Below are 26,568 nucleotides of genomic sequence, written 5' to 3' on the forward strand. Positions count from 1 at the left end.
CTGGATTTCCCCCAGATCCTTCTAGGCTCCTGATTTGTCATCACCCCACTCAAAGGTCTTGGTCCTCTGTCCCTTTGCCAGGACAGCAGTGGGCAGTGACCCTGCTCCTGCTGCAGGTGGTACACTGGAGCTGAAATGATATCCTCCAGCAGAAAGTGAAACTTTAGCTTCTGTACCTGAATCATCTTGCTCTTCAGCCCACAGTCCCACTGATGAATAATTCAGTCTTATATGACTAAGGCAGTCTCTTTGGGTCCCATTACCTTAATTGCGTTTGAGGTTAAGGTTAGTCAGTTCTGGGTTCTCCCTCTTCCTGACCTTCTCTCCAGGTGACCCAAGTTCTCAGAGGTCAGACTATCACCCTGGCATTGGAGTTGGGATGGGGATGCTCGTGTTTGCTCCTTGTGCTGGCTTGTCAGCCTTCCTGGTCCCTGAGCATCCTGCATTGGTCCCCGAAGGTGCAGCTGGTCCACCATATGTGGGCCCTGCCGTCATCTATGTCCCTGACGTCCCGTGGCCTTATCTCCCCAACCCAGGCTTACTCCAGGCCACTGTTCAGCCAGCACTTCTGATTTCCTTCAGGCAGGCAGGCAGGGACTCCTGGGGGGATGTGGGCCCGGGGTATTGGGAGCGTGTCCAACATGGGTCCAGACGGCTCCCACGGCCGTTTCTCTTCTACCTGTGAGGCACCAGCCAAGCGCAGAGCTCCTTAGGGGGCTTGCAGTGTTCCTGGGTTTCATTCCAAGAACAGGAGAAAATCCTTTCCTATCTGGAATTCACTATAATTTATCTGGGTGTTTCTAGCACCCTAGCTTACCCAGCCCAGATTCAACCCAGAGCAGGAGGAAAACATAGACACTCATGACCCTGCCTCCCCCATTCCTCTCTAGTGCCTCCCTCCTGCACTAGAAGGGTTTTCTAGTTTCCTTTCTGTCCAGCAGGAACCACCCTCCTTGCTGTCAACTCCTTCTCTGTCCCCTGGATGTTTCACCTCTTCTTCTCTGGAGCAACATACCTCAGCTTCATGGCTCAGTGTGCACAGAAAAAGGGTCACCGGGCACATAATACACAGCAGGCTTTACCAAAACTATCAATCTGCTGTAGCTGGGCACTGTGCGGCAGCCCCCAGAAGACACAGTATCACATCCTGCATAAAATTATGGTTCCTGAGAATGACATGGCTTGGAGGGATTCTGGACACAAGAGCAGAGTGGGAGCAATGTCTTTAGCTTTCTGACCCTCAGACCGGCCTCAGAGGAAATCGCCCCCTCTCCTGTAGGAATGAGGGGGCCCCACGAAGCAGAGTGTGTTGTGTGAACCCACCCGTAAAGCAAACAGGCAGAGTCTGGGCAAAATAAGGACAGGCTGGCCTCTCCCCGGGTTTGTCGAATTTGGTTCTGCTTGGTATGCCTGCAACACAGCCGCTTCCCACGCGTGTTCCCTGGAGCCCCGCAGCACACTCGGCCGTGAAAGGTCCTGCCGTGCAATGGCTTTTATAAGCCAAGATCTGAATACTGGCACTTACCCAAGTAGTCCGGGCACTGCCCAATACCAGCCTACTTACGTGGGTCAGAATCACCCTTGTCGTGGGCCGTTGGGAGCCCTCCCTGGGGCATAACCCGCCATCCCGTGGATGCTGTGTCCTCTCCCCGCAGGACGGCACGGCGCCGCTGTGGATCGCGTCGCAGATGGGCCACAGCGAGGTGGTACGTGTGATGCTGCTGCGCGGAGCCGACCGCGACGCCGCCCGCCACGTGAGTGCGAGGACCGCCGCGCGCGCGGGCTCGGATGGGGACGTCTTCCATTGAAGCCTTGACCTCCGAGTTTAACTTAACTGAGACGTGCGGAGGAGACGCAGTTTTATTCTGTCTCTTCCTCACCGGGGTTTTCTCCCAACCTCCGCCTGCTCTTCAGCAGGAAAACAAGGGAAAGGTCTGAATCAGTTGAAACCTAGCAACTGCTGCTCAGTCCCTCTAAGGGGAAAATATTGAATTCCTTGAGCTCCTCCTCCACCTGGGCTGACCTCTGGATGACCCGGGAGGACCAGGTAGGAGACTCAGGCCTCGGCTGCCCTTGGGGATGTGTCCGCCAGCGGCTGCTGGTCTGCCTGGCGCTGCGCCTCCTGTTGGCCTCCAGGCCACAGTGCAGCTGGCTCGCGGGGTCTGTGGTTTGGGGTCCTCGGTGCCCCGGCTCCCCGAGCTGCAGACCCCCGCACCACATCCCCCATCGACCTCCATTTAGCCTCTGTTGGGGTCACTTCATTTTTTTTTTTTTACACTATCTGGCCTTTTTGCCCTTAATATTACCTTGCCTGTGTGACCCACCTCCACTCTCCCAAGTCTGAGCTCACAAAGGGGGAAACCAAAAGACACATTCCTGACCACTTCTCTGTCCTCTCTTCCACTCTCTCTTTTTTCCTTCCCACAATCTCTGAAGTCAGAAAGGAAAAATCCTCTATTCTCATCTTCCTCCTGATTCCAGCTAAACCTTTAGAGCAGCCTGGGGTGTTTCCTTTACTACAGGAGAACTCTGTGAGCAAAATCCTCCAAATACAGAAATTGATGCGTGAAAGTAGGAGGAAGGGGGAATTGGAAAATCTCTTCTCAGGCCAGAAAAGGATGACAGAGCTTAATATTAATTTTTGAACTTGTCTTTTCATTCTTTTTTTAACAGATTTCAATCTATCCCCTTCTCACTCTCCCCCCATCACCACTACCACAGGTAGGCAGGTACCCAGGACAGACTAGAGCAAGGCTGTATACACGGGAAGGCAAAAAGAAAAGCAATTTAAAATTTTAAAACAGTAGATACAGTTCAACAATTATTTAAATCATTAAAAACAGTTCAACTGGGAATTCCCTGGCGGTCCAGTGGTTAGGACTCCGCACTTTTACTGCCAAGGGCACAGGTTCAATCCTTGGCAGGAAACTAAGATCCCACAAGCCGCACAGTGAAAAATACTTTAAAAAAAAAGTTCAACAATTAATTTCTAAGTCACGAACTGCAGAGAATGCCTCTTTAGTCCATCTGTGTTCTAAAAATATCCTCTTGAAATTCCCCTTGTTCCTGTACCCAATATTCTAAGGGACTAGAAGACCATGAATTCCCAGATGGCAGGGTTTGAAGATAATGTAATAAGTCACATATTTTGTGTGGTATTCTTTCACGCAGAATTAACTGTTCAACATGCTCTAAAATGATTTTAGATTAAGAGATGTTGCAGGCCTCTGCTTTAGTTTACACATTTTGCCTCCTTCTGACAAGCACATTCCCAGTTCTCAACCAACATTTCATTATTATCCAACACACACATATGTTAATAATCAACTTTTCTTTTCCTCTCTCTGTAAAGGATGGTACAACAGCATTACTGAAGGCAGCCAACAAAGGGTATAATGATGTCATAAAAGAGTTGCTGAAATTCTCACCCACCCTCGGTATTTTGAAGGTAAGACCTACAGAGAAAATTTTACCAACCTGTAAAAGAGAGAGGATAGAAATTTAAGAAGTCCACACGGGGGACTGCAGTAGAATCTGGGTACCATTTGCATGGTTAGTTGTGTTACTGAGAGAACATGCCTACAACTTATCCATGTTAGAGATTCCCGGGCACTGGTAGAAATGGGAAGGTAATAAAAAGAGTGAACCGGAGTCTGTAGGTACCTAGTTTTCTAGGGGGAAAAAAAATTAAACAATAGTACTGAAATTGCTAAATTGGAAATCACCCATATTGATATATCATTGGAAGATTTGTGAAATCCTCCACAAATGAAACACATGATTTGTGTCCCAGAAAACATGAGGGATGGGAACTCACATTCCTTCTCTTCATTATCTGGGGCAAAGAACCACATCGTTACCTTAGGTGGAATGATATAAGCCTCAAACATCTGGACACGTCAGAGAATGTGTCATTCTGGAGGGCTGCGTCTTCCAGAAAACAGAGCCCCGAAACTCCTTTTTTAAGTTGTAATCATTTTGGATTAAAATATTCCTCAACTAGAGTATCTACCAGAGGTTGGCAGTCTTTTTCAATAAAGGACCAGGTAACAAATATTTTAGTCTTTGTGGGCCGTACAGTCTGTGTTGGAACCGCTCCACTCAGCCATTGTAGAAAGCAAGCAGCCATAGAAAATACGGCAACAGCAAAAAGTATGCCTGCATCCGATCAGACTTTATTTATGGATGTTGTATTTCTAAAATTTTATATTTTTACGTGTCACAAAATAGTCTTCTTTTTTAAATTTTAAAATGCTGAGCTCATCAGGATGTAGAAAAACAGGCGGGGCAGGGGGAGGGGAGAGTTAGATTTGTCCTGCAGGCTGTAGTTTGCTGACTCCTGGTATACACTCTAGTGTTTTGTTAAATAGAGGACACCAAACCTGTTCTAAACTTGGGATAGTAGTTTAGCACTTTTTTGGATTTATTGATGTATCTGAAGTCTACTTGCCCTTTAGATGCCTTCTGTCTGATCTTTATGGGTTTAGGCTCCGTTGTTGCTGTCAGCTGATACGGAGCTGCTGTTGGTATGCCGTTCTCTCTTGCCCCAGTGAGCTAATTCTAATCTTCCATGAGCTTACGAGTCAAAAAAGCTGTACTTTGTACTTGTTAAACTTGCTTGGCAAGTAAGAATAAACAGTCTGTGAAAATGAATTCTCTATGAATAAAAGAAACTAGCTTCAGAAATGGACTTTGCAATATCTAGTCGTGTTGCAGACAGCTTTTAGGCTTAGTTTTTTATTCTTAGCCACACTGCACTTCGGCAACACTGGTAAGTTGGTTAAGATTTTGATAAGTGAAATATTACCAGATTAGTGTATTGCTGCACATGGCAAACATGGTGAAGCAAACAGGGAAAACGGCTACTTTGCTGGAGTTTTTCTCTGGGTATGGTATTTAACGTGCCTACAAGATCAGAAAGTGTTTTACGTATATATATGAAGTAGTTAATTTGAAAACTAAGCTTGCATTTAGGTACTATTCACAGACATATGTACCTTCTAGAACAGATGTCTTGTGACTGCCCATCGTTCTTATATTGGGTTTGTTATATTCTCTTTTCCCCTCCCAGAATCCAGCTACACGCTGCGCATAGCTGCTTCCTCATGTCAATAAATATTTGCAGTAAATTCCATAAAATGTCAGCAACCTATCCACTAGACCCCTCAGTACCCAGAAATGCTCCAGCTCAGGGCTGGGGTCGGGGTCCTCAACGCACCTACTCTTACTCTTAAGCCGTGTAGCTCCCAGTCGCTCTCCTGCCCACCTGCGCGTGTGGAGTGTGTACAGCTGGGTTGACAACTCGGCCCATAGGTGAGCAGGCTATTCCTCCAGCCTTGCAGAAGTGTGCTCACCAAAAGCACAAAGACCTTAAGAAAAAAAAATGTTTGACGTAGCATTGTTGTTTTTCCCACAGCAAGTTCTGATGCCCCTACAACGGACCAAGTGAGCATGAAATCATGTACACGCTGGGCAGTTGCCTTATTTCACTTGCAAAAGGTTATTGGCAATATTTATACTGACCATACACGGTGTCCCTGAGGACACTGTACTAGGTGCTGATGTGACTTTGAAAAGGGAAGATAAGGATGAGCAAGGCTCTAGCATTACAGTCTCATCAGGCCGAGTGCTGATGGCTGTGAGCTCTCTCGTGACACACACTGTCCTTTTCTCCTAGAATGGGACCTCAGCACTCCATGTGGCAGTGCTCAGCGGAAATATTAAGACAGTTGCGCTGCTCCTGGAAGCAGGGGCAGACCCAGCCCTGAGAAACAAGGTACCGTCTTAGTCATCTTTTCCCTCCATCGGGCGCCTGTGCAAAGAGATAAGGCGGCGTCTGCTGAAGCCAAGACAGCATCTTGGCTCCAGTCGCTCCTCATCCTTGGGCATAGTAAGGGCATAAAATGTTGTCATCATAGGTTATGAGTGAGCAGTACATTTGGACCCAGAGGACTATACTAAAACCCCTCTATTATCAGTGATTTTCAGGTAACAGTGGGGCGGGGGTAGGGGGCAGTGGTTGTGGGGAGTAAGGTTGTAAGTATTCTATCATCAGAGAAGTGTCCTAAAAATGTCAAAGTTCCGGTAGTTTAATCACCATCCTGGTACCTTGAGAATTGCCTGTGCTCTATTTGGTGACCTCATGGGGAAGATGTTGCTTTTTATATTGTTAACAGGACTTTGCCCCACAGTTCCAAAACCAACCCATATTTTTTTTAATTGAAGTATAGTTGAGCAAAACCAACCCATATTTTTTCATAGCTCAAAAATTTTCTTAGTATTCAATTAAGCCAAACTTGGAGGTGGGAGGATGCCCAGTAACAAATGACTGTCATTGTATTTCCTCCTACTCAACATCTGCATAAGCAGTCACAAGTAGAGACTGGGGGTGGGAGAGTAGCCTAGGAAAGGTCTAGAGGAAGCACACTGAAACTACTGACTTTTGAAGGAGGAAGTATGGTGGGGACTTATTAACAAGGGAGGGTATGAAAAGCAGCTTTCACTTTATACTTAGATAGTGTTTGAATTTTTATAAGCATCTATTGCTGTGTTAGATTTTATTAATAAAACCAAAATCATATAACATTTCATGATATTTTTAAAAGAAACTATTAAGAAGTGCAATTAGACAACATGCCAAGAGCCGCCACTTTTTCTCATTCCACTTAGCACGTGGAATTATTACTTCCCCTGTTCCTACCTTTGAACTACTTGAAGACAACATTTCTGTTTATTTCTTCCTGAGATACATGGGTTTGTCTTCCATTAGCTGGTCTGGCTGTGTGATGAGCCCGCTGAAATCACAATTGCTCTCTTATCTTTGCACCTTGGACACAGATGTCCTAAAAAGATCAGTCTTCGTTGCTAAGCCACCCAGTACTGAATTAAGGCAGTTTCTTTACATAGAAACTGAAAGATGCAATCCCTTGTGTGTCTCGTGGAATCTCAGCAATAATGGTTATGGGGAGTTTCCAGTGACCAAAATGCTGGTCTTTGGAGTGTCTGTGTAGCTGCCTGTGTTGGAGTTTTATCCTGCAGAAGCCCTTGGAGAGCCGGCAGTAGCTGCCAGGAAGCTGCACGCCTGCACACCAGGCAGCCTGTAGAAGCCAGGGTCTTCAGAGGCAGCTCCAGAAGCAAGGGTGTTGGGATTCCAGCAGCCACTCAGGACTCTTGAGGGGGTATTCTTGACCTTTATTCATTCATCCAACAAACACTTATTGAGTGCCTGCTAGATGCCATGCACTGTGCTGTGAACATTGTCTATGGGGAGATAATAGTGAAAGAGATTCACATAGTGTCTGTCTTCATGGGGCTCAGAGTTTACTGGGGAATAAAGATAATTAAACAAGCAATTGCAACACACAGTGACAAGGGCTGTCGGCAGGAAGTGAAGAACGCTATCGAAGGCTTCCTGGAGAGAGTCACTTTTCAGCTAGTACAGAAGCACCCTTCTGCTCTAGGGGCTCCAGGACTTCTGCTCTGGGGCAGATGCCAGAGGAGAGGGTAACCAATGGCCCAGTACCTCTCCCCACACCGTAGCCATCCCCATGGGTGTGGGGATCCCATGTTCCTGATACCCCCAACTGAGGACTCAGAACACATCTTCTCCCAGGAGCAGTGGGGACAGAGAGTGGTGTGATGCCGTGGGTCATGAGTATGGACCTATGGTCCTGCTCCATAATGAATAAGATGGCCTTTAGGAGCTAGCCTGGGCGCTAGCCATCATAACCTGAGCAACTTGAGAATTCAGTGGGGACCCTCCTGAGAGAGGAGTGAGACCAGGTTTTTAAAACTATATGGATGACACACAGAGCAGTGATGTGATTGACTGAAGCAACACAGTTTGAGAGTATAAAGCCTATTTTAATGGTAATGGATATGGACATTCATGGAGATGGTCACACACACCATAACTTAACAAGCTTGTAGACAGAGGTGCAGCTTCTTAGATCCACTCCTCTTCCTGACTGTAGAGGATCCTCTGGCTACCTGCCAGCCTGTCACCAAGGACCAGTAACCGATGCAAAACAGTTTGTTCTTCCTGAGGGCACTCTGAGACTGGATGGTGCTCAGGTCCGTTCTCCAGGAGCATTATTCTCAGCCCCAGGCATTAGGCCTCTACAACATCTGCTCCTGAGGAACTAAGCTAATACTAGACTTAACCCCACAGAGGGGTCTCTGGTCTAAGGCAGCATCGAATAGCACCTCTTGTTAGAGTCAGTCCAGCACCAGCATCAAGGGTCCTTTGGGTGGGCAGGAGTGCAGCTGCAGGACGTGCTGCACAGCAGACCACTGTGGCAAACTCATCATTCCCAGCAAGTGAGGTCCCAGCCAGTAGGTGGGGGTCAGAGGGCAGGATCCAGCCTAGAAGGTAGGTATTGCAGGAGCTTCACCTAAGATCAGGGTTTCAGATAGAGCAACGGGGGTTCCAGGTTTAACTGCAGGGGAAAAAAACAACTACATCCAAGTTCTCTTCCTGATGTGGTTGCCTTTCTACCCTTTAATTGCCTCTCCCCTGAATTCCCAAGAACATCCTTTTATTCATCTGTAACAACTGTTCTCAAAGTGTGTTCCGTGGGCCCTTGGGGTGTCCTCAAAACCCTTTCAAGGGTTCTAATAGGTCGAAACAATATTCTTAATAATACAGAGACACTATTTGCCCTTTTTCGCTGTGCCGACATTTGCCGTAATGGTACAAAGGCAATGGCGGATGAAACTGTTGGCACCTTAACACGCATCAAAGCAGGGTCACAGACTGTAGCGGCAAATGATTGTACAAACCTCTAAGTTATTTTACACGTTGTAGATTATTTTATAAAAATACCAGTTTTACCTAAGAATATCTTTGATGAAGCAGCAAACAATTTTAATTTTATGAAACCTTGACCCTTGCTGTATGTCTTTTTACTATGTAACAAAATTCGAAGTTTGCACCAAGCACTTCGGCTGTAGGCTGAAGCACATGGTAGTCTCAGGAAAAGCACTTGTGCAATTGTTTGAGTTACAAAGGGAGCCAGCCGCTTTTGGGGGGGAGCTCCACTTTTACTTGAAAGAACGGACTTGTATCCATCACACGAGCCTGGCGGCTTCCCGATACCTGTAGCTTTTCTGATGAATCAGTGATAATATTAATGAATGATGTGAGCTTTGAGGATTGTATAATAAAATGTGTCAACATTTGGAGGATCTGCATAACTCAGTGAGCTACTATTTTCTAAATGGCCGGTACATGATGTTACAAACATGCATAGGTAAAAAAATCCACCTGCAGATAGATAGACCTATGGATTTTAATGCAACAGAGTAGAAAAATTCATTGATGTGGTTTCAAATTCCACATGGCAATTTAGCTTTAAGATAATTGATTGGATACAGAAGCAGATATAAGAATCCAATTGTCTTCTTTTAAGCTACACAGTAAAGAAATATGCAAAACTGTTAACAGTGCTACGCTTCTAACTTTTCTGTTTTTGAAAATTTAGTTCTTTTTCATAAATATGTTATTTATGTTAACCTGTAATGGGTTTATTATTTTTAATGAATTAATAAATATACTTAAATTTTTTTCAGTTTTGATTAGTTAAAAACAAAAGCTCTTTGGGGTCCTCAATAATTTTTAAGAGTGTACAGAAGTCTTGAGACGAAAAAGTTTGGGAACCGTTGCCCTATAATGTCTATTTCTTAAGATAGGGACTCACTCACAAAGTAAACACTTACAGAATGTGTCTCAGCAGCACTGTGAAAAGAAAGGGCATAGAGTGAGGCTGGATCAGGTGGGGTGTCGGGCCACTGAAGCTGTTCTTCCCCGTGTGTCTTATGCTCTGGGTGTTTCCTAACTCTGCCTTCTCATCAAAAGATGGGTCTCAAGTCCGTAGCAGACAGACTGCCTTATATAATAAACTAATAAGTTATCAAATCGATTTATTTACAACATACTAGATAAGCTAGGCATTGTGCTGGAAACAAGGATGCAGTGATTAATAAGATATGGACCCTGGCCTCCTGGAGATTATAGCCTAGTAAGGGATATGGCTAGATAGAAAAAATAACTCTAAAAGACAAATATCATATGATATCATTTATAGGTCAAATCTGAAATATGATACAAATGCACTTACTAATAAAACAGAAACAGACTCACAGACATAGAAAACAAACTTATGGTTACTAAAGAGGAAAGGGAGGGAAGGATAAATTAGGAGTTTGGGATTAGCAGATATAAACTACCATATATAAAATAAATAAATAATAAGAGCCTACTGTATAGCACGGGGGACCATATTCAATATCTTGTAATAAACCATAATGGAAAAGAACATGAAAAGGAATATATGTATATGTGTTTGTGTGTGTGTGTGTGTGTGTGTGTGGGTGTGTGTGTGTGTGTATCTGAATCACTGTGCTGTACCCCCGAAACTAACACAACATTGTAAATCAACTATACTGCAAAAAATTTTAAAAAGAAAAATAACTAACAATGAGATAAGAAAGTAACCAGTGATATTTATATTTAAATACATTTAAAGAAAACCTTTAATGCCTTGATACAAAAGACTGAGTCCAGTGGGGTTTTTCATCAGTGGAGGAGCAAGTGTGGGTCAGGGGCCCCTCTTTGGAGTCCCTGAAACCACACCAACTGTGGGAATTCACTCATGCCTATCTTATCTTCTTTCAGGCCAATGAACTTCCGGCAGAACTAACCAAAAATGAACGTATATTGCATCTCCTCCGAAGTAAAGAAGGACACAGGAAGAGCTAACTTAGTTTCATATTCGACTGAAAGATAGAAACCTTAATCATATTGTCCAAAAAGAAATTGCTTTTCAAATAGTGTTGGAAATTCCTAGAAGAAAGAAAACGCCCAGAATGCCCACGCTGGGTCCCTGACCAAGAAGAGCTGTGCTTTGTGCCCTGAGTCAAAAGCAGAGCAGCTCAGGGACCCCTCCCTCTCATGTAGTGGGCTTCTCACACTGGCCTGTAGCCCCACTCCAGGGGGCCTGGCATGTTCGTGGAGTCCACAGAAACTCGTTTTAAACTACATCAACTTGGGTCTTTCAGTTAAACTCTAAGATAGAGTTAAACCCTCTGTCTTAAAAATAGAAACAGAAAGGAAGCAGAAAGCTCTGTTCCTTTAAAAAGACTGAAAGTCTGACCTTCAGTGAATTGGTGCACTTTTGCTTTTGTGTTAAATGTATGTGTGCTCAAAGATATGGCTCCATCGTACTTTACATATATTTGTATGTCATTCCAGTGTAAAATGTTCTCCTCTATGAATCAATAATGTATAAATTTATATTATTGAAAAGCCACTTCTGACATTCCACCATGTGCTTTTCAAAGATGGACTGTTGAACTATAAAAAAAAGAAAAATTGTTCATTTTTACCTGGAGTCAATGTTGTAGGTATGATAGGATACAAGTGGCAAATTTGGAAATTCAGAAAATTACAAGCCACAAGAAATGTAGGCTTGTCTCTTTGAACCATTACTTTGGGTCTATTGCTGGGAATCTATTTCCTGTGCTGTAACTAAGTAGACTTAATATGCTGTGGAATCTTGAGCTTCCAACACCAATTGCTTGATACAATGACTTTGGAGTCCTTGGATAAAATGTGATATAATATGTTGTTATTACTATTGCAGAAGTATAAGTAATAAAAGACTGTTACTAATATTTAATAAGTGTTCATCTATGCGTGTTTTTGGGTTGACTGATTCCAAGAAAGAAACCTGGGTTTTGTTGAATTATTCCTTTGAAGGGGGTCAAAATTTATCCTCGATGCACTTTATGATCAATGGTGTCTAAATGCCTCCGTCAGTGCCTAACTGCACACACAAAAATTAAACCTTCTTTCTGTAATCTACCATAATAAACACTGGTGGCATTTTGTTATTTAAACACATCTTTAGTTTTCTTGTTCATGTTCTGCTCTGGTTTCCAGCCAATGTTCTATGTTAAGATGGAGGGAAATGTTCTAAACCATATATATATATATATTTTTTTTAACCAACTTGCAGTGGTGGTACTAAGAGTATTATCTTTATGTCAGTAAATGAGTTATAATTTTGAAATTAGAAGATATTCTCTTAAAGTTTGTTATGATCAGTAAAACAATCAATCAACAAAGATCAGCTTATTTTAATCCATGTCACAAGCAAAGTCAGTGATGAGCAACCCACAGGGCCCCCAGAGAGGGGGCCGACCACCCAGGCAACGAGCCTGCAATCTAATTTCTGGATTAAAAAATTAGAAAGCTGTCTGTATTGCTAAGACATCCAGATATAAACATTTTAGTAGTTAAAAAGCAGTGCCCATCTCCACGCTGGCTTTCTTTTATTCAACAAAGTTGTACAAATACATCTTCTTTTATGGGAATTTCATAAAGCTATATTCATTTTGAAGAGGAAGATAATGTGGCCTGAAGTGCTTTCTTTTTTTCCCCCAACCAAAAAAAAAAAGGTTGCTCATCACGGATATAAATCAAAACAGTATAATGGGTGCTGATAACAAAGTTCCAAAAGACAAAATGGGATGAAATGACAAACTTAATGTTGACAAACTTAATGTTTTTCACTAGAGCATGTTGTCCTGGGCCTATTCGTTAGATCCTTTAAAATGGATAATGTTCTTGACCAATATTAGGGGCATAAAGAATGAATTCAGTAGCTTTAACAATATTGAAAGGAGGCCTTCTTAACTGTAGGTAAGAGGTCTCTAGCTTAGAAGGATCACATTTAGTCTAAATAGGTCTAAATATTATCCATAGCAGGGAAGAAGATTGTGTTAATCCCTCACCAAAGACTGAACAAAAGTTCTGTTATTTAAAATTAAATTGCATTTTTTAACTTTTTTTAATAAAGTTAACTTGCATTTATTTTGCACACAGGTAGATGATTCTTACTTTATGTTAATCTAATTCACAATTCAGTGCTCTGCATCTTAAAACTTAGAAGTAGCAATTCCTATGCAAATCGTTTGCTTAATTGAATCCCCAAAGTTTTTCATTATATTCATTTGTTTGATGACAAATTCCATGTTATAATTCAAAATAAAGTTAACGTACTACCCAATCTGCCTTTGCTGATTTTTCCTGTTTTTTCGTTTTTTTTTTTTTTTTTTCCTTTTTTTTCCTTTTCCCTGTTTGTTTTTAATCAGAAGTTCTTTCAGTGTGATTTTTAATAGTATGGAATTTTAGAGTGAATAATTCCGCTCTGTTGATAAATATATTGATATTTGGAAACTGAAAAGGATTAAGCTTTATGGACCTATGATTTCATTACTTCTACCATGGAGAACTTTTGTCATGATCCCAAAAGGTTTTTTATTCAAACAAAAATTCCTGGGATAGTCATGAAAGGTACTGAGAGGTACCTGAAGGTACTGAAAGGTACTGAAAATGAAACTCTAAGCTGTACATCATGACGATTTGATATTTGTAGACGCTGTGAAAGTATTCCCCCAGCTAGGTAATTAACACATCCATCACCTCACATATTGATCTTTATGTGTGTGTGTGTGAGAACGTCTTAATATCCATTTGTATTATCTATGATGCTCCTGGCTCTTCAGTCCTTTGCATTGGCTCTTTCTTCTGCAATAGTTGAGGATTTTTGCACAACTTCATATTTAGGAAACAAGTATTTGCAACGGTAACATTAGGAATCTGGAGCACTCCATGGCCATTCTGGGATCCTCCCCTGTCCCATCCACCCTCTGCCACTGAAACTGCACAACGCAGATGGGACTCAAACCCAGCCAAAACCCAGATTGGGACTTGAATCCTGTCGTTTAATTAAGATTGCACACGTGGTCTAATGGTCACGTGGACTTAATGAAGCTCAGGTTCTTTATGTCTCAGCACAGAAGGAATTCAGGGAGAGGCAAAGTGGTAGGTAAGAAGTGGATTTATTTAGAGAGATACACATTCCATAGACAGAATGCGGTCTGTCTCAAAAGGCAAGAGCAGCCCTGGGAGAAACGCATGCCACATACAGAGTGTGGGCCATCTCAGAAGACAAGAGGCCCCGAAATATGGGGTGGTTAGTTTTTATGTGTTGGGTAATTTCACAGGCTGAGGAGTGGGAGGATTATTTCAACTATTTGGGGGGAGGGGCGGGGATTTCCAGGAATTGGGCCACGGCCCACTCTTTGGCCTTTTATCGGAAGCCTCAGAACTGTCAGGGTGCCTGTCAGTATGTCATTTAACGTGCTGATGTATTACAATGAGCGTATGACGAGGTTCAGCTCGAATCTTCCACTATCTTGGACCGAATCGGTTCTAACCAGTTTTTGTCGTATTCTCAACAGCTATGTTACTCTTTTATTTTATTTTGTTTTATTTTAAGAGAGCTTGGGAATAAACTATTTTATTTTACTTATTTATTTATTTATTCTTTTTTTTTTTTTGACCGTGCCCCGCGGCATGTGCACTGGAAGTGCAGAGTCCCAGCCGCTGGACCGCTAGGAAAGTCCCCTTAAATGTTGTGCCCTGCCCCCTCTCTCCTCTTTCACAACCACAGAAGAGTTATGTCTCATCATTACCCCACACTGGGGCACCTACTCAGAGGAAAAGAGAACCCCGCAAATGCCAGACTACTTGGAAACTGACGGCGATGCCTGCATTTCGGGGTGCGCCTGCGCTTCAGATTACAGGAGTGAGAAGCTGAGGTCCTAATTTCATCATGAAGTGGTTTTGGTGCTGGGACTGGCTGAGCCTCACAAGTGGAGTCTACAGATTATTAGTACTAACAATAGAAAGAGCAGCTAACATTTGTTAAAGGATTGTTATGCGCTCAGCACTTTACATAGATAATCTCATGAAGTTTATATGCATTTTCTTATTTACCCCTGACAACAACCCTATGGAACAGGCACTATTATCATCATCATCTTGCAGCTAAGAAAACGGGCTTTGAGAGTGTTTTATTTATTTATTTGTTTATTTTAAGATTTGTTTATTGTAAGATTTATTTTATTTACTTTGGCTGCACCGGGTCTTAGTTGAGGCATGCAGGCTTCTTAGTTGCAGCATGCATGCAAGATCTATTTCCCCGACCAGGTATCGAACCCAGGCCCCCTGCATTGGGAGCAAGGAGTCTTATCCACTGGACCACCAGGGAAGTCCCAAGAGTGCTTTTAAAAAGAAACAACAGGACCCAAATGGAGTCAGTTGCCCCCAGAACAGCAAACCTAGGTTTAATTTCAATTTCAGCTACGCCTAGGAGTGTGAACTTTAAGCCCTCAATCTGGAATTACCACATCAGCACCTGTGAGGTAAACTGCATGATAGATCCCTGCCCTTCCCCCAAAGGAAGGTGACTTTGCCTGAAATACTGTAACCTTTTTTCTTTTTTGTGACTTCCTTGTCCCACCCCCTTTCTACCTTTGAAAACCTTCCATTTTGTACAGCTCCTAAAGCTCCTTTCTACTTGCTAGGTGGGATGTTGCCCAATTCATGAATCCTTGATTTTTTTTGTTTTTTTTTTTTGGCTGCCCTGCATGGCTTGAGGGATCTTAGTAAACCAACCAGGGATGGAACCCATGCCCCCTGCAGTGGAAGCGCAGAGTCCTAATCACTGGACCACCAGGGGAGTCCTGTGAATCCTTGAATAAAGCCAAATAGGTCTTCAAATGTACTCAGTTGAATTCTTTTTTTTAACAAGAAATAACCTCCCAATGCTATGAGGCCAATGCTAAACCCTCTGATCTTTGGGTTTTGCTTTTTTTAGTGGGGGAAAGGGGAGAGAATGGTGCCCAGATGGAGTCACGGTTATAGCATCAAGGCAGTGAGGGTGGAGAATATGGGACTTTTTTTGTTTTTAATATTTAGAGGTAGAGCTAATGATAATTAGGTGATTCATTGAAAAGAGAGGGTGAGGAAAAGAAAGAAGAGTTAGAAATTATACTAAGGTGTGTCAGGGGACCCTAAGACCACTCCCAGATTTGGTGATTTGCTAGGAAGGCTCAAGAGGCTCATTGTATGGTCATATTCATGGCTAAGATTACAGCGAAATTGATAAATAGCAGAATTAGAAAAGGGAAAGGGAAATGAAATGGAGATATAGAGGAAACCAGGTTAAAGCTTCCAAGAGTCCTCTCCTCTAGGAAAGTCTTGTGACAACATTATGAAGTGTTATCTGCTGGGGAAGCTCATTAGAGACTCACTCGGGCTTTTAACTGGGAGCTAGTCACATAGGCACCCTCTGCCTTAGCATTTACCAGAATTCCAGAAGGAAATCAGGCATTTAGCATAAACCACATTGTTTGTGTAGACAGCAGAGGCACCGTGAGCCATTATCGCTTAGGGAAAGTTTTCTATCAGTGCAGGGAACGATTTGCCAGTCAAGATGCCAGATGCCAGCCAGCAGCCAACCTTGTAAGCAAGACTTTCTATAGACAGCAGTCTCAGGTCTGCTGTGCTAAGTCTTTCCCACATACGAGGTTTACATGGAGGATGGTGAAATTTTCTCTAGGAAATAAAGAACAGCAGGGTTGGGGTGGGGACAGAGGGAGAGGGAGTTTGGACACGTTCAATTTGAAGAATGTGTGAAATAGACTCCAGAAGGCAGTTGGAAATAGCAGCTTAATGTTTAGGACAAGACTCTTCCTGATCTGGGCATCATCTACGTAGAAGTGATGGTCGAAGTCATGGGACAAATGAGGTCCCCCAGAGAGACTCTGGTGAGAGGAAATAGCTGAGAAGGAAATTGGAAGGAAGAAGGGAATCAGCAAAGGAGAAGAGATGAAATGGACAGGAGTGGGAAGTGAAACGTGGATCAAGGGAGGAGAAAGTCTCAAGAAGAGGAGAGCAGACAACAAACGCCATGAAGAAGTGTGGCCATGAAACACTAGGGCCGGCAAATTCCAGACCTCCTTTGCTGCACAGCCTTGCCCTTGGTGAGCTTGTTCAGTCGTCAAAGAACTCTGGCCCTGTGTTGGAGAGGAAAAGCACGGGGTCTGGTCAGGACCTGCCGCTAATGATAAATTAAATGGTTGACTTGAAATGATTCTAGTTCTGTTGGTAGAATTGTTTTTTGAAACCACTCCTAACACTTTCTAGGAATTGTTGGCAGCCATCAGAATGTACTACCTCTGCTTGTCACCAACGAGGAACTTTGTACGGGATCTGTGTGGTGCCTGAGAGTTAATGTTTTACTACCTTCTTGGTAAAGTGCAAGATAATACACTTATCTATGCTGGTCAGTTGGTCTTAATTAGTGAGTTCTATCTCACTGTGAGAAGGTGCTAAAAAATGAGCACGTAGAACCATGCTGAGACCCAGCTATGTACAGACTCACACCATGTGATGATGATTCGTGCCATTTTCCCTCATCAGCTCACACCCATGTACTTACATGTGCTTCAAAATACGGAGAAAATCAAAAACCAAAATCAAAATGAAATAAGACAAAAAATATGTTCTATGCTCTCTGGGCAAATTTAGAATAATTTATTTCACATTCCTCTGACTGAGAGACTGGCCTGTCTCTTTACTCTGTTTAACTTACCAAACACAATGAGAGAAGCCAGTAATACTAACTGAGGTGTTTTCTCCAAGCTCTCTGACTGTACTTAGTCCTCAGTTAAATAATTTATGCGTTAGTGGGCCTGGAAAGTCTTAGAATCTTTTCCTGGTGACTTACCCTTATTTTTTGGCAATATTTTAAGATAATTTTAAAATATAAGTGAAGTCACATTTTAACAATTAAAGGAAGTTAAAGATCTTCCAGCTTTTTTTTTTTTTTTTGACCACGCCTTGAGGTTTGCAGGATCTTGGCTCCCCAACCAGGCAGTGAAATCGCCAAATCCTAATCACTGGACGGCCAGGGGATTCCCAAGATCTTCAGTTTTTAGTAGATGCCTTGTCAGCTTTATCTCTGGCAACAGAAAGAATGACTTCTCCCATCGCTGGTCTCTTCTTCTCTCCCTCACTAGAATTTAACCCTCTAATTTTTAGGAAATGCTGTTACTGTTCCTATTTCTCGCAGTTGAACTTTAAAGAATAGCCTTAGAAAAGTCTTCCGTTTACAAGTTAGACTCCCTATTTTAGGAAAGATAAGACCAAAAGCCACCCCAGATGAGGGAAACTGTATTATGTGACTGAATCCTCCAGATCAGGGAATGCCAAGTGAAAACCACTGACAGCCACGTTTCAAGGTATCCCCGTGCTAATAGCATCCTACGCAAGTGTAAGCTACACCACAACCCATGACTGGATTCATCACCAATTCAAGTGTCCTTAGTATGGTGAGTAATACTTTACCATAAGTCTGACCAAAAATAACCCATTCCTGAACCCTCAGAAACCACTGACACTGAAGTCATGAGTTGTGTCTGTAAGCTATTTTAAATGAAGATGTCTGTAAAATTTGGCTTGCTTAAGTATGGAGTTTTAAAACTCTATTGCAGAACCCAAAAGAACTGAGGGCTTATTTCAAAGAAATGACCTGTACAAGAATGTTCATAGCAACTCTATCATAGCCCAAACTGGAAACAATCCAAATGTCTGCCATGGTATTTTTATACAATGGACTGTTACTGAGCAATAAAAAAAGATGAACTATTGCTATAAGTGATGTGGATGAATCTCACAGACATAGTGAAAGAAATCAGACACAAAAGAATATGACTCCATTTGCATGAAGTTCAGAGACAGTAAAAGCAATTTATGATGATAGAAGTCAGAATTGTGGCTGTCTTTTGGTTGGAGGAGGGGATGATATTGACTGGGAAAAGGCATGAGGGTCCTGAAAATGTTCTATAGGCTTCCTCTGGTTGATGGCTACATGGATCTGAGGTAACTAGCCTCCAAGAAGGTCCCCAATGCTCCCCTCCTCTGGAATTCTTGTCCCTGTATAGTCCCCCTCCTACATTGTATCAGGACTGTTCGGTGTGATCAGCAGAATATGGCAAAAGTGATGGCATGCCACTGAGTTGAGGCTCTGTCTTGCTCTCTCTTGGATCACTCACTCTGGAGGAAGCCAGCTGCAAGTCTTGAGAACACACAACAGCCCTGTGGAGAAGCCCACACGGAGAGGAACTGAGGCCTCCTGCCAGCAGCATCTTGCAAGCAAATATTCCAGCTCCAGTCAAGCATTCAGATGATGTAGCCCAGCTGACATCTTGACCACAACCTCACAAGCCAAAACCACCCAGAACCACACTAATCCCTGGCTGACAGAAACTCTGATACAGTAAATGTTTCTTCTTGTAATCTACTACATTTTGGGATAATTGGTTATCAAGTAATAGATAATATAAGTATATTATATGTAAGAACTCATTGAACTGTACAGGCAAGTTTTATATACTTTATATATGGGTTATATATTAAGAAAAAAGAAAAAAGTCTATTACCAAAAAGAGGCTGTCAAAAACACTCAACCTGAAACTCCCTAGATCTTTGGCAGAAGTATTAACTCAAGGTCTCCTATATTTCACCAAAATGTGTTCGCAGTGTGTAGTCGGACGGAGGGAGACAGGTGTGAGCTGGTCACCTTCTCCTGTTCCCTGTGTTGAACTGGTCATCCTCCGACTGTCTACAGGTGGTGCTTTTAGAGTCAGCTCTAGCTGCTCTTCCTGGACCTTTTTGGGGGCTGTCTGTTAGCAAAACTTACAATGTCTACAAAAGTGGGGCCGACTTCTCCATTAAGCCCAGTAGGCCTAGTGCCTAGGGCCCCCGACACTTTCAAGGTCTCATAAAATGTTTTAACATCAATTTATTTTAAAATCAGAAGAAAAATATAAAAATATAATAATAATAAATATATAATAATGAAATCAGCTTGGATTATATCCATCTTCATACCAAGTGCAGTTGTAAAATATAATTTTAAGTGTTTTTGTTTAAGGAGGGAGGGGCCCCCAAAGGCAAAGGCACTTAGAGCCAACAAAAGTCATAGCCCAGCCCTGAGCACGAGGAGGTGTGCTATGGACTGAACAGTGTCCTCCCCCAAATTTATATGTCCCCCTAACCCCCAAAGTAACTATGTAGAGACAGGGTTTTAGGAGGTACTGAAGGTCAAATAAGGTCATAAGGGTGTGACTTTAACCCGATAGGATTCCTTGACTTTCTACAAAGAGGAAGAGAGAGATTTCTCTCTCCACATACGTTCACCAAGGAAAGACCATGTGAACACACAATGAGGAAGCCAGCCATCTGCAAGCCAGCAAGCGGGGGCTTACCAGAAATAGAACTCACTGGCAGCTTGATCTTAGACTTCTCTGTCTCCATAACCGTGGGTTATAAATTCCGGATGTTTAAGCCACCCAGTCCATGGTATTTTGTTACGGCAGCCTAAGCTGACTAATACAAGGAGGGAAAAGTGGAAAAAAAAAAAGAGCAAAGTGAAGACATGCTGAGTCCAACAGGAACAGTCTCAGGTATCACCAGATTAAGTCAGTAGTACCCCAAAGGCCCAGCTCTATCTTCATTTCCTATTATTGAATTTCAGCCTTCAAGTTAGAAACTAGGCAAGCTTGCAATCTGTGCAGAGGTTAGGCATTCTTTTTTCTTTGACCACTTGAATCACTGCCTACTTTGCAGGTTTCAAGTTAGCAGCAGCAGCAGCAAAAAAAAAAAAAAAAAAAAGCTTCTATATTAGAAGAACTCAAAGTTATTTTATTGGAATAAAATTTTATTAACATGAATATCCTGCTCAAATCACATCCCTAGTCTAGAAAATGAGATGCAGTGGTTGCTTAGCCAATGAGGTAACCCAGGAGAATGAGGGTTAAAGAAGACTATGTTTTACGAAGAATATGTGATCATCTGCTGAATGTTACTAAGAGGCCAAGTGAGAGGAGAACAAAGGAGTTGTCATTGATTTGGCAACACAAGAACCAGTGATGACTTTAAGAAGAGCAGGTGTCCATCTGATTGCTGAGGCTCTGGGGGGAGGTGGAGAGCCAGATCTTTACATCACTCCTTGCAGCAAAATAATTCCAGATGGATCAATATCTTCATGAAATCATTAAAACTCTAAAGGAAAACATGGAATAATTTTTTATAACCCTGTAAACTAGTAAATTAGTAAAAGTTTCTGCACTGCATTTGCTATATCAACAGGTGAATTTTCTTAATAAATAGTTTTTACAAATCAATATTAAAAAAACTAACAGAAAATGAAGAATACAGAAAAAGAAATAAAATTTATAAGTGTATGAAAAGATTCTTAATCTCACTTATAATTAATAAAATACAAATTAAAGCATCATAATATTTTTTAAAATAAGAAACAAAATAATTAAAATCACAGATACTATTTTTCACCTAACAGAATGGCAAAGATAAGTGTTGGCAAAGAGGTGGAATCAAGTACTTCCATATGTTGTTAGCAAAGGTGTCAATTGCAATCTCTTTGGAGGGCAATTTGGCAATAATCAAAACTAAAATACACATTTCGTTTGATCCAACAATATATACATTTTTCCGACAGTTCTATTTGTACATGATTGTAAAGTTTTAGGTACAAGGATGTTCACTGCATCACTGTTTCCTGTAACAAAAGTGACAAACCAAACATAAAACAGGAGATTGATTAAATAAATTATGTAATGGATCAAAAACTATTAACAGACTATTTCTAGCCTTCCCCTTCCATCTGCTAGGTAAAAAGAAATTTGTTTTGGGTCAACGTTCTCATCTCTCTCCCTAAGGAAAATGTTCAATAGCTTTTAGACTTCTGTGATGCAATACCATGAGGAAAGCAGAGGGCACAGAAAGATGCAAAGCTTTGTGGAATCCAGACAAGCTCAGGAATGTGAGGAGCCATAAGAAAAAGAAAGGTGAATTTATACAATATTACTAGAGATATACAAACCCTTCCCATGTTTCAGAAATGCAATTTTGAGGCTTAAGTCATTTTGAAATACTTTTTGGTGGTGAACTCTATTTCACTGACTTAGGCACAGCTCTGAGATTGGCCTACAGTGCTAGCTTCAGAAATGTCATCATATACACACAATGAAATCCATAAAGCTAGTAAAAGTATTGAGGTGGAAAAGCATATTGCTAAATGTAAAAAAGTAAGCTGTAAACTGTATACCGTATGCTCCCACTTGTTTAAAAAGCCCATCCATATATTATTCACGTACATGTTTTCGAATACATAGGTGTTTTCTGGAGGATGTTTCTGCACATTTATAAAGATGCATACATGTAATAATTTCATTGACCCTCTTGTTTTGTCCTTTATTTTTATGCAATCAATGCTGAATGGTGTTTATAATGACAGTGGTATTGAGTATTATTTAAACAAAAAGTCTCTCTTAGGACCTCAACCATGTGTCAACTGAAATAAAAATGCACAATGTAGGACTTCCCTGGTGGCACAGTGGTAAAGAATCCACCTGCCAATGCAGGGGACACTGGAAGATCCCACATGCCACGGAGCAACTAAGCCCGTGAGCCACAACTACTTAGCCTGTGCTCTAGAGCCCTCGAGCCACAACTACAGAAGCCCACGCGCCTAGAGCCCATGCTCTGCAACTGGAGAAGTCACTGCAAAGAGAAGCCCGCGCACCGCAATGAAGAGTAGCCACCCCCCCCCGCCCCTTTAACCCCTGCTCACCGCAACTAGAGAAAGCCCATGGGCAGCAACGAAGACCCAACACAGCCAAAAACAAATAAATCTATATTTTTAAAAAAACGCACAATGTAAATGTTGTGAGTCAAGTTTTATTTGGGGACCTTACTGAGGACCAGAGCCTGGGAGACAGCCTCTCAGAGAACTCTGAGAAACTGCTCCAAAGAGGTAAGGGAGGAACCAGGATGTATGTGAACTTTTCTGCTTGGAAAAAAACTTGTAATCAAGCATAAAAAGATCACTGCTAATCACAAAGAACGGACATTTCAAGTTAATGATTTTAGTGCTTTTCTAAGTAGGGGAAGATGAAAGAATCTAGGGTCTTTTTGAAATTTTTCCTTAGCTACGTATCTTAGCTACCTAGTGGTCAGTATATCCGATGGACAGAATACTTCCAGTTTTTCTCCATCCTGAATTCCCCTCAGGGTGCACACATTAGCAACTGCAGTGGTTAAAGGCTTAATCCTTGTAGAATTGGGATGGCAGGCAACTTTTTTTCTTTATGAGTGAAAACAATTTTCAGAGAAGAAGAAAATACACCATGATGTGACACAGATTATCCATAATGGTGGAATTATATATGCCTTTTTTATTCTTGTCTGTAAACTTTTGTGTATTTTCAAAGTTTCCACCATAAGCATGGATTACTTTATCAGCAAAACAAATTTCTCTTCAAAATATGATAGTTTATTTTTAAAATATATTCTAGCCTTTTGGATATTGTCAAAGCTGTACAAAAAAACAGAACCAGAAAAAAAATATATAGCTAAAAGATCTTTTAGTTACTATTTTGGTGAATAGTAGACAATTTGTTGGGTATCAAAATTTCTGCCCATCCTGGAAATGTTTCATGTGGTGCTTAAAATTACCTTTATTCAAGTCAATTATTTAGTAAAGGTTGTTTGTTTGTTTCCCCCATAAGGACTTTGCTAATATTGGAAGGGTAACTAACCCACCAGGATCCAGGGAATACATTACAGAGGTAGTTCTTGAATTGGAATGTGAATTGGAACCACCAGGAGGGCTTGTTAAACTAAAAAGGGCAGCTTCATCCGCTAGGCTTTCTGATTCGGTGGGTCCAGGGTGGGACCCATAATTTGCATTTCTAACAAATTCCCAGGTGGTGGTGCTGCCAGCTGGTTCAGTGACAACAATTTGAGTATCTCTGCATGAAGCATACTACCTTATCATCAGCGAGAGCACCAGGCGCCTGAGAGCAAGCAGATGCCTGAGGCCAGGGGGTCGTCATGGCTGAAGGTCCAGAGGGAATCCCTATAGTTTCAGTGCCCAGCCAGACAGGTGGATATTTCAGGGCTGAGGAGGTGGGGAGGCAAATTGGTAACTGAATCAGAGGCTTTGTAGAGTAGGGATGGGAATGTCACCTGCATCATGGTCCTACCTTCACTGGGTTTGTTTATTGCTACAGATGGATATTTAGTCTTTTCATTGTAAACTGGCTTCCACTGTGCGGAGAAGAGATACATACATGCATTTCCTTACCTTCAAAATGGAAATCACTGATGCTTCTGAGTGGTTTTAATAAGGGAAGGAAAATGTTACCAGAAATACATATAACAAAAATAAATGTAAAAAGATTATAATAAGTGTAAGACTTAAAAACGTAGATGCTTCTTTATCTTTGTTACTTCACTTCACCTAGAACTTAACGGACTCTGGTCCCACCTCTGGGTCAAACCTCCCCCCGGGCTGGTGGCGGGCTCTTCTGACGTCCGCACATTCCCTGCCACGCTTGGCTCCGCCAGCAGATGGTGCGGTTCTAGCGCTTTTCCAAAAGTGGGCTGAGAGGACAGAAAATAGAGATTGGGTAGCTCTGAGGCATCGTCCACAGCCACGCACTGCCCGTGGAGCTCTCGGATCACAACACTGTCAGGCCACTGCGTGGCGCCGCCCCCCGCTTTGCTAGAAGTGCCCAGGCATGGATTCCTTTTGGGTGACTGGGTTTGGAAGGAGAACTTGCTTAGGGTGCTAATTGGACCCGCTGAGAAGTGGGGTCTTAAGTGGGAAGATAGTCCGCACGCAATCCCATGTGCTAAAACCTCGCCCACCGTCTCCAATCGAGGAAAGACAAAAAGGGGAGAAAGGAGTTAAACCATCCAAACCACACGCCGTTGGGACAGCTCCAGAAGTATCCTTCCCGGATATGCTCAGGGGCCCGGGTCTGCGAGTCCCTGGCCTGAGGCTGCGCCCCCAAGCGCCGCAGGACGGAGAAGTGCCGAGCTGGGACTGGGGAGGGCGCTGTGGGATCCGGCGGTCGGGTCCCGACTAGCCCCGCCCCTGTCCCGCTCCCCACCCCGGGCCGGTCCAGCCCCAGGACAGGTCTAGGGCGGGTCCAGGCAGTGCCGGCAGCGGCCCCGCCCAAAAGTGGGAGGAGCCGACGACGCCATCGTCATTCCTGACCTGCGCGCGCAATCAGCCGCAGCTGGCGCTTGTTCCCTCCCTCAGGCGGCGCCAGACCCCGACGACTCGGACGCCGATCGGAGCCTGCCAGCCTACCCTCGCTGACGTCTGCAGCCCGGCGCCAGGGCAGCATGAGTGCGTGCGGCCCGGCCCTCGGCCTGCTCCTGCTGCTGCTCTGCCCGGCGCAGGTGAGCGGCCGCCGGCGACCCGGGCAGGCTGTGGGGGACGTGGTGAGGCCGCGAGGCGGGGAGGGCTGCGGGCTGTGCAGAGGCTCAGGCGCCCCCGGCCCCAGAGAGGACCAGCCGCGGGTCCAGCGGATCCCGGGGAAGTTGGTCTAGCGATGGAGCCCCTGGAGGTCCCCCCACAGCTCCCCGGTGCCTTTCTCCGGCCACGCGGTTTTCCCTGTGGTCTGGAAGACGGTGGCAACTGGGGGCTGCTTATTTGACCTGTTTGGAGCTCCTTTCACCTGTGGTCACCTCGTTTCTGGATTTAGGGTATGGGGTGAAGAGAGGAGGAAGAACATGGGCAGAGAGGAAATAGGGTTCGTATTATTTAACCTGCCTTTCCCCCCTTAATTCTGCCAGAGGTACGCGAATTCTTTGTAAATGTGTTTAGAAGATCTGACCACTTTATTTCTTCCCCCGCTCCCCTAAAGGTGAAGGAGGGAGGGGAGATAAAGTTAGCAATCCGTCAGGCCCCAGATTGGAACAGCCCTAAGTACTTTACAGAAGGCAGCTTGGTCTTCTAAAGAGTGCAAGTTACTTCTTACCCACTCCCTTTACATCTCTAGAAGCTGAGGCCGACAGGTGCACGGGTTAATTGGATTTCGCAATACCAGCCGTGGAGAGGAGGGGCCTGGAACTCCCTGGGTCGGCTTTCCCCTGGTTTGGTAGAAGCCCTGGGCATGAGCGCCTCGCTGCTATTTGTGTGTCTACAGTTTTATCCTTTAAAACTGTGGGTGTCCGGAGGGATGTCTAAGGATTTAGTGCTGATTAAACCAGATCCGGATGGGAATCCCAGGTTCTCGTGCCCACTCATAGGTGTGTCAGTGATGAGGGGGCAGTGAATCCCAGGGGAAGGCAGATCAAGGGGTTTCCTGCACCAGGAAAAGCTCTCCTGAGGCGTCTGCATAGTTCTCAGCAGGGGGGTAGGTGTGGCTGACTGGGAAGGGCCTCCTGTGTGTGCGTGTGGGCGTCGCCAGGGGTGTGGGCTTGTGGAAGAGCACACACCTGGTGGGGAGGGGAGGCAGAGGAAAGCAGGTTTCGGGGCGGTGCTTTGGAATGGGGTCAACCGGTAGACCGCCTGCTAGCTCTGTGGCTTTGGGCTCATTACTCTTTCAAGCCTAACTTTTTCTGAAGATAAGCAATTCCTCATACAGTTATTGAGGTCCCTCCATGCATAATGATGTTTGGAGAGATCGCATCACTGTAGTAAAAACTCAAGAAATAGCAGCAGTTATTTGCTTTGAAAATACAGCTATTCAGTTTCCCGAGAGTTTTAGGTTAGGATCTAACAGGCGGGCTTCACATGGTTAAGTAGCTTTAATTTATCTCTGAAATCCTTT

The 26,568-nt window shown here is 43.4% G+C and overlaps 2 protein-coding genes across 3 annotated transcripts in view; both read left to right on the forward strand.

Moving 5' to 3' along the window:
• ANKRD29 (ankyrin repeat domain 29) overlaps nt 1–11,839 on the forward strand; it is a 42,973-nt gene extending 31,134 nt beyond the window's left edge. For both annotated transcript variants that reach the window (XM_082853108.1, XM_082853109.1), the window contains exons 7-10: nt 1,656–1,754; nt 3,353–3,448; nt 5,678–5,776; nt 10,676–11,839. In XM_082853108.1, the coding sequence (XP_082709234.1) occupies nt 1,656–1,754; nt 3,353–3,448; nt 5,678–5,776; nt 10,676–10,759 (378 nt within the window). In that variant the 3' untranslated portion in view covers nt 10,760–11,839. The remainder of the gene's footprint in view (nt 1–1,655; nt 1,755–3,352; nt 3,449–5,677; nt 5,777–10,675) is intronic.
• A 13,215-nt stretch (nt 11,840–25,054) lies between these two features.
• NPC1 (NPC intracellular cholesterol transporter 1) overlaps nt 25,055–26,568 on the forward strand; it is a 47,845-nt gene continuing 46,331 nt past the window's right edge. Inside the window, exon 1 of the mRNA XM_082853490.1 lies at nt 25,055–25,192. Coding sequence (XP_082709616.1) covers nt 25,136–25,192 — 57 coding nt within the window. The 5' untranslated portion in view covers nt 25,055–25,135. The remainder of the gene's footprint in view (nt 25,193–26,568) is intronic.

Source organism: Leucopleurus acutus, assembly GCF_964270905.1.
Source record: "Leucopleurus acutus genome assembly, chromosome: 13".
NCBI lineage: Eukaryota > Metazoa > Chordata > Mammalia > Artiodactyla > Delphinidae > Leucopleurus > Leucopleurus acutus.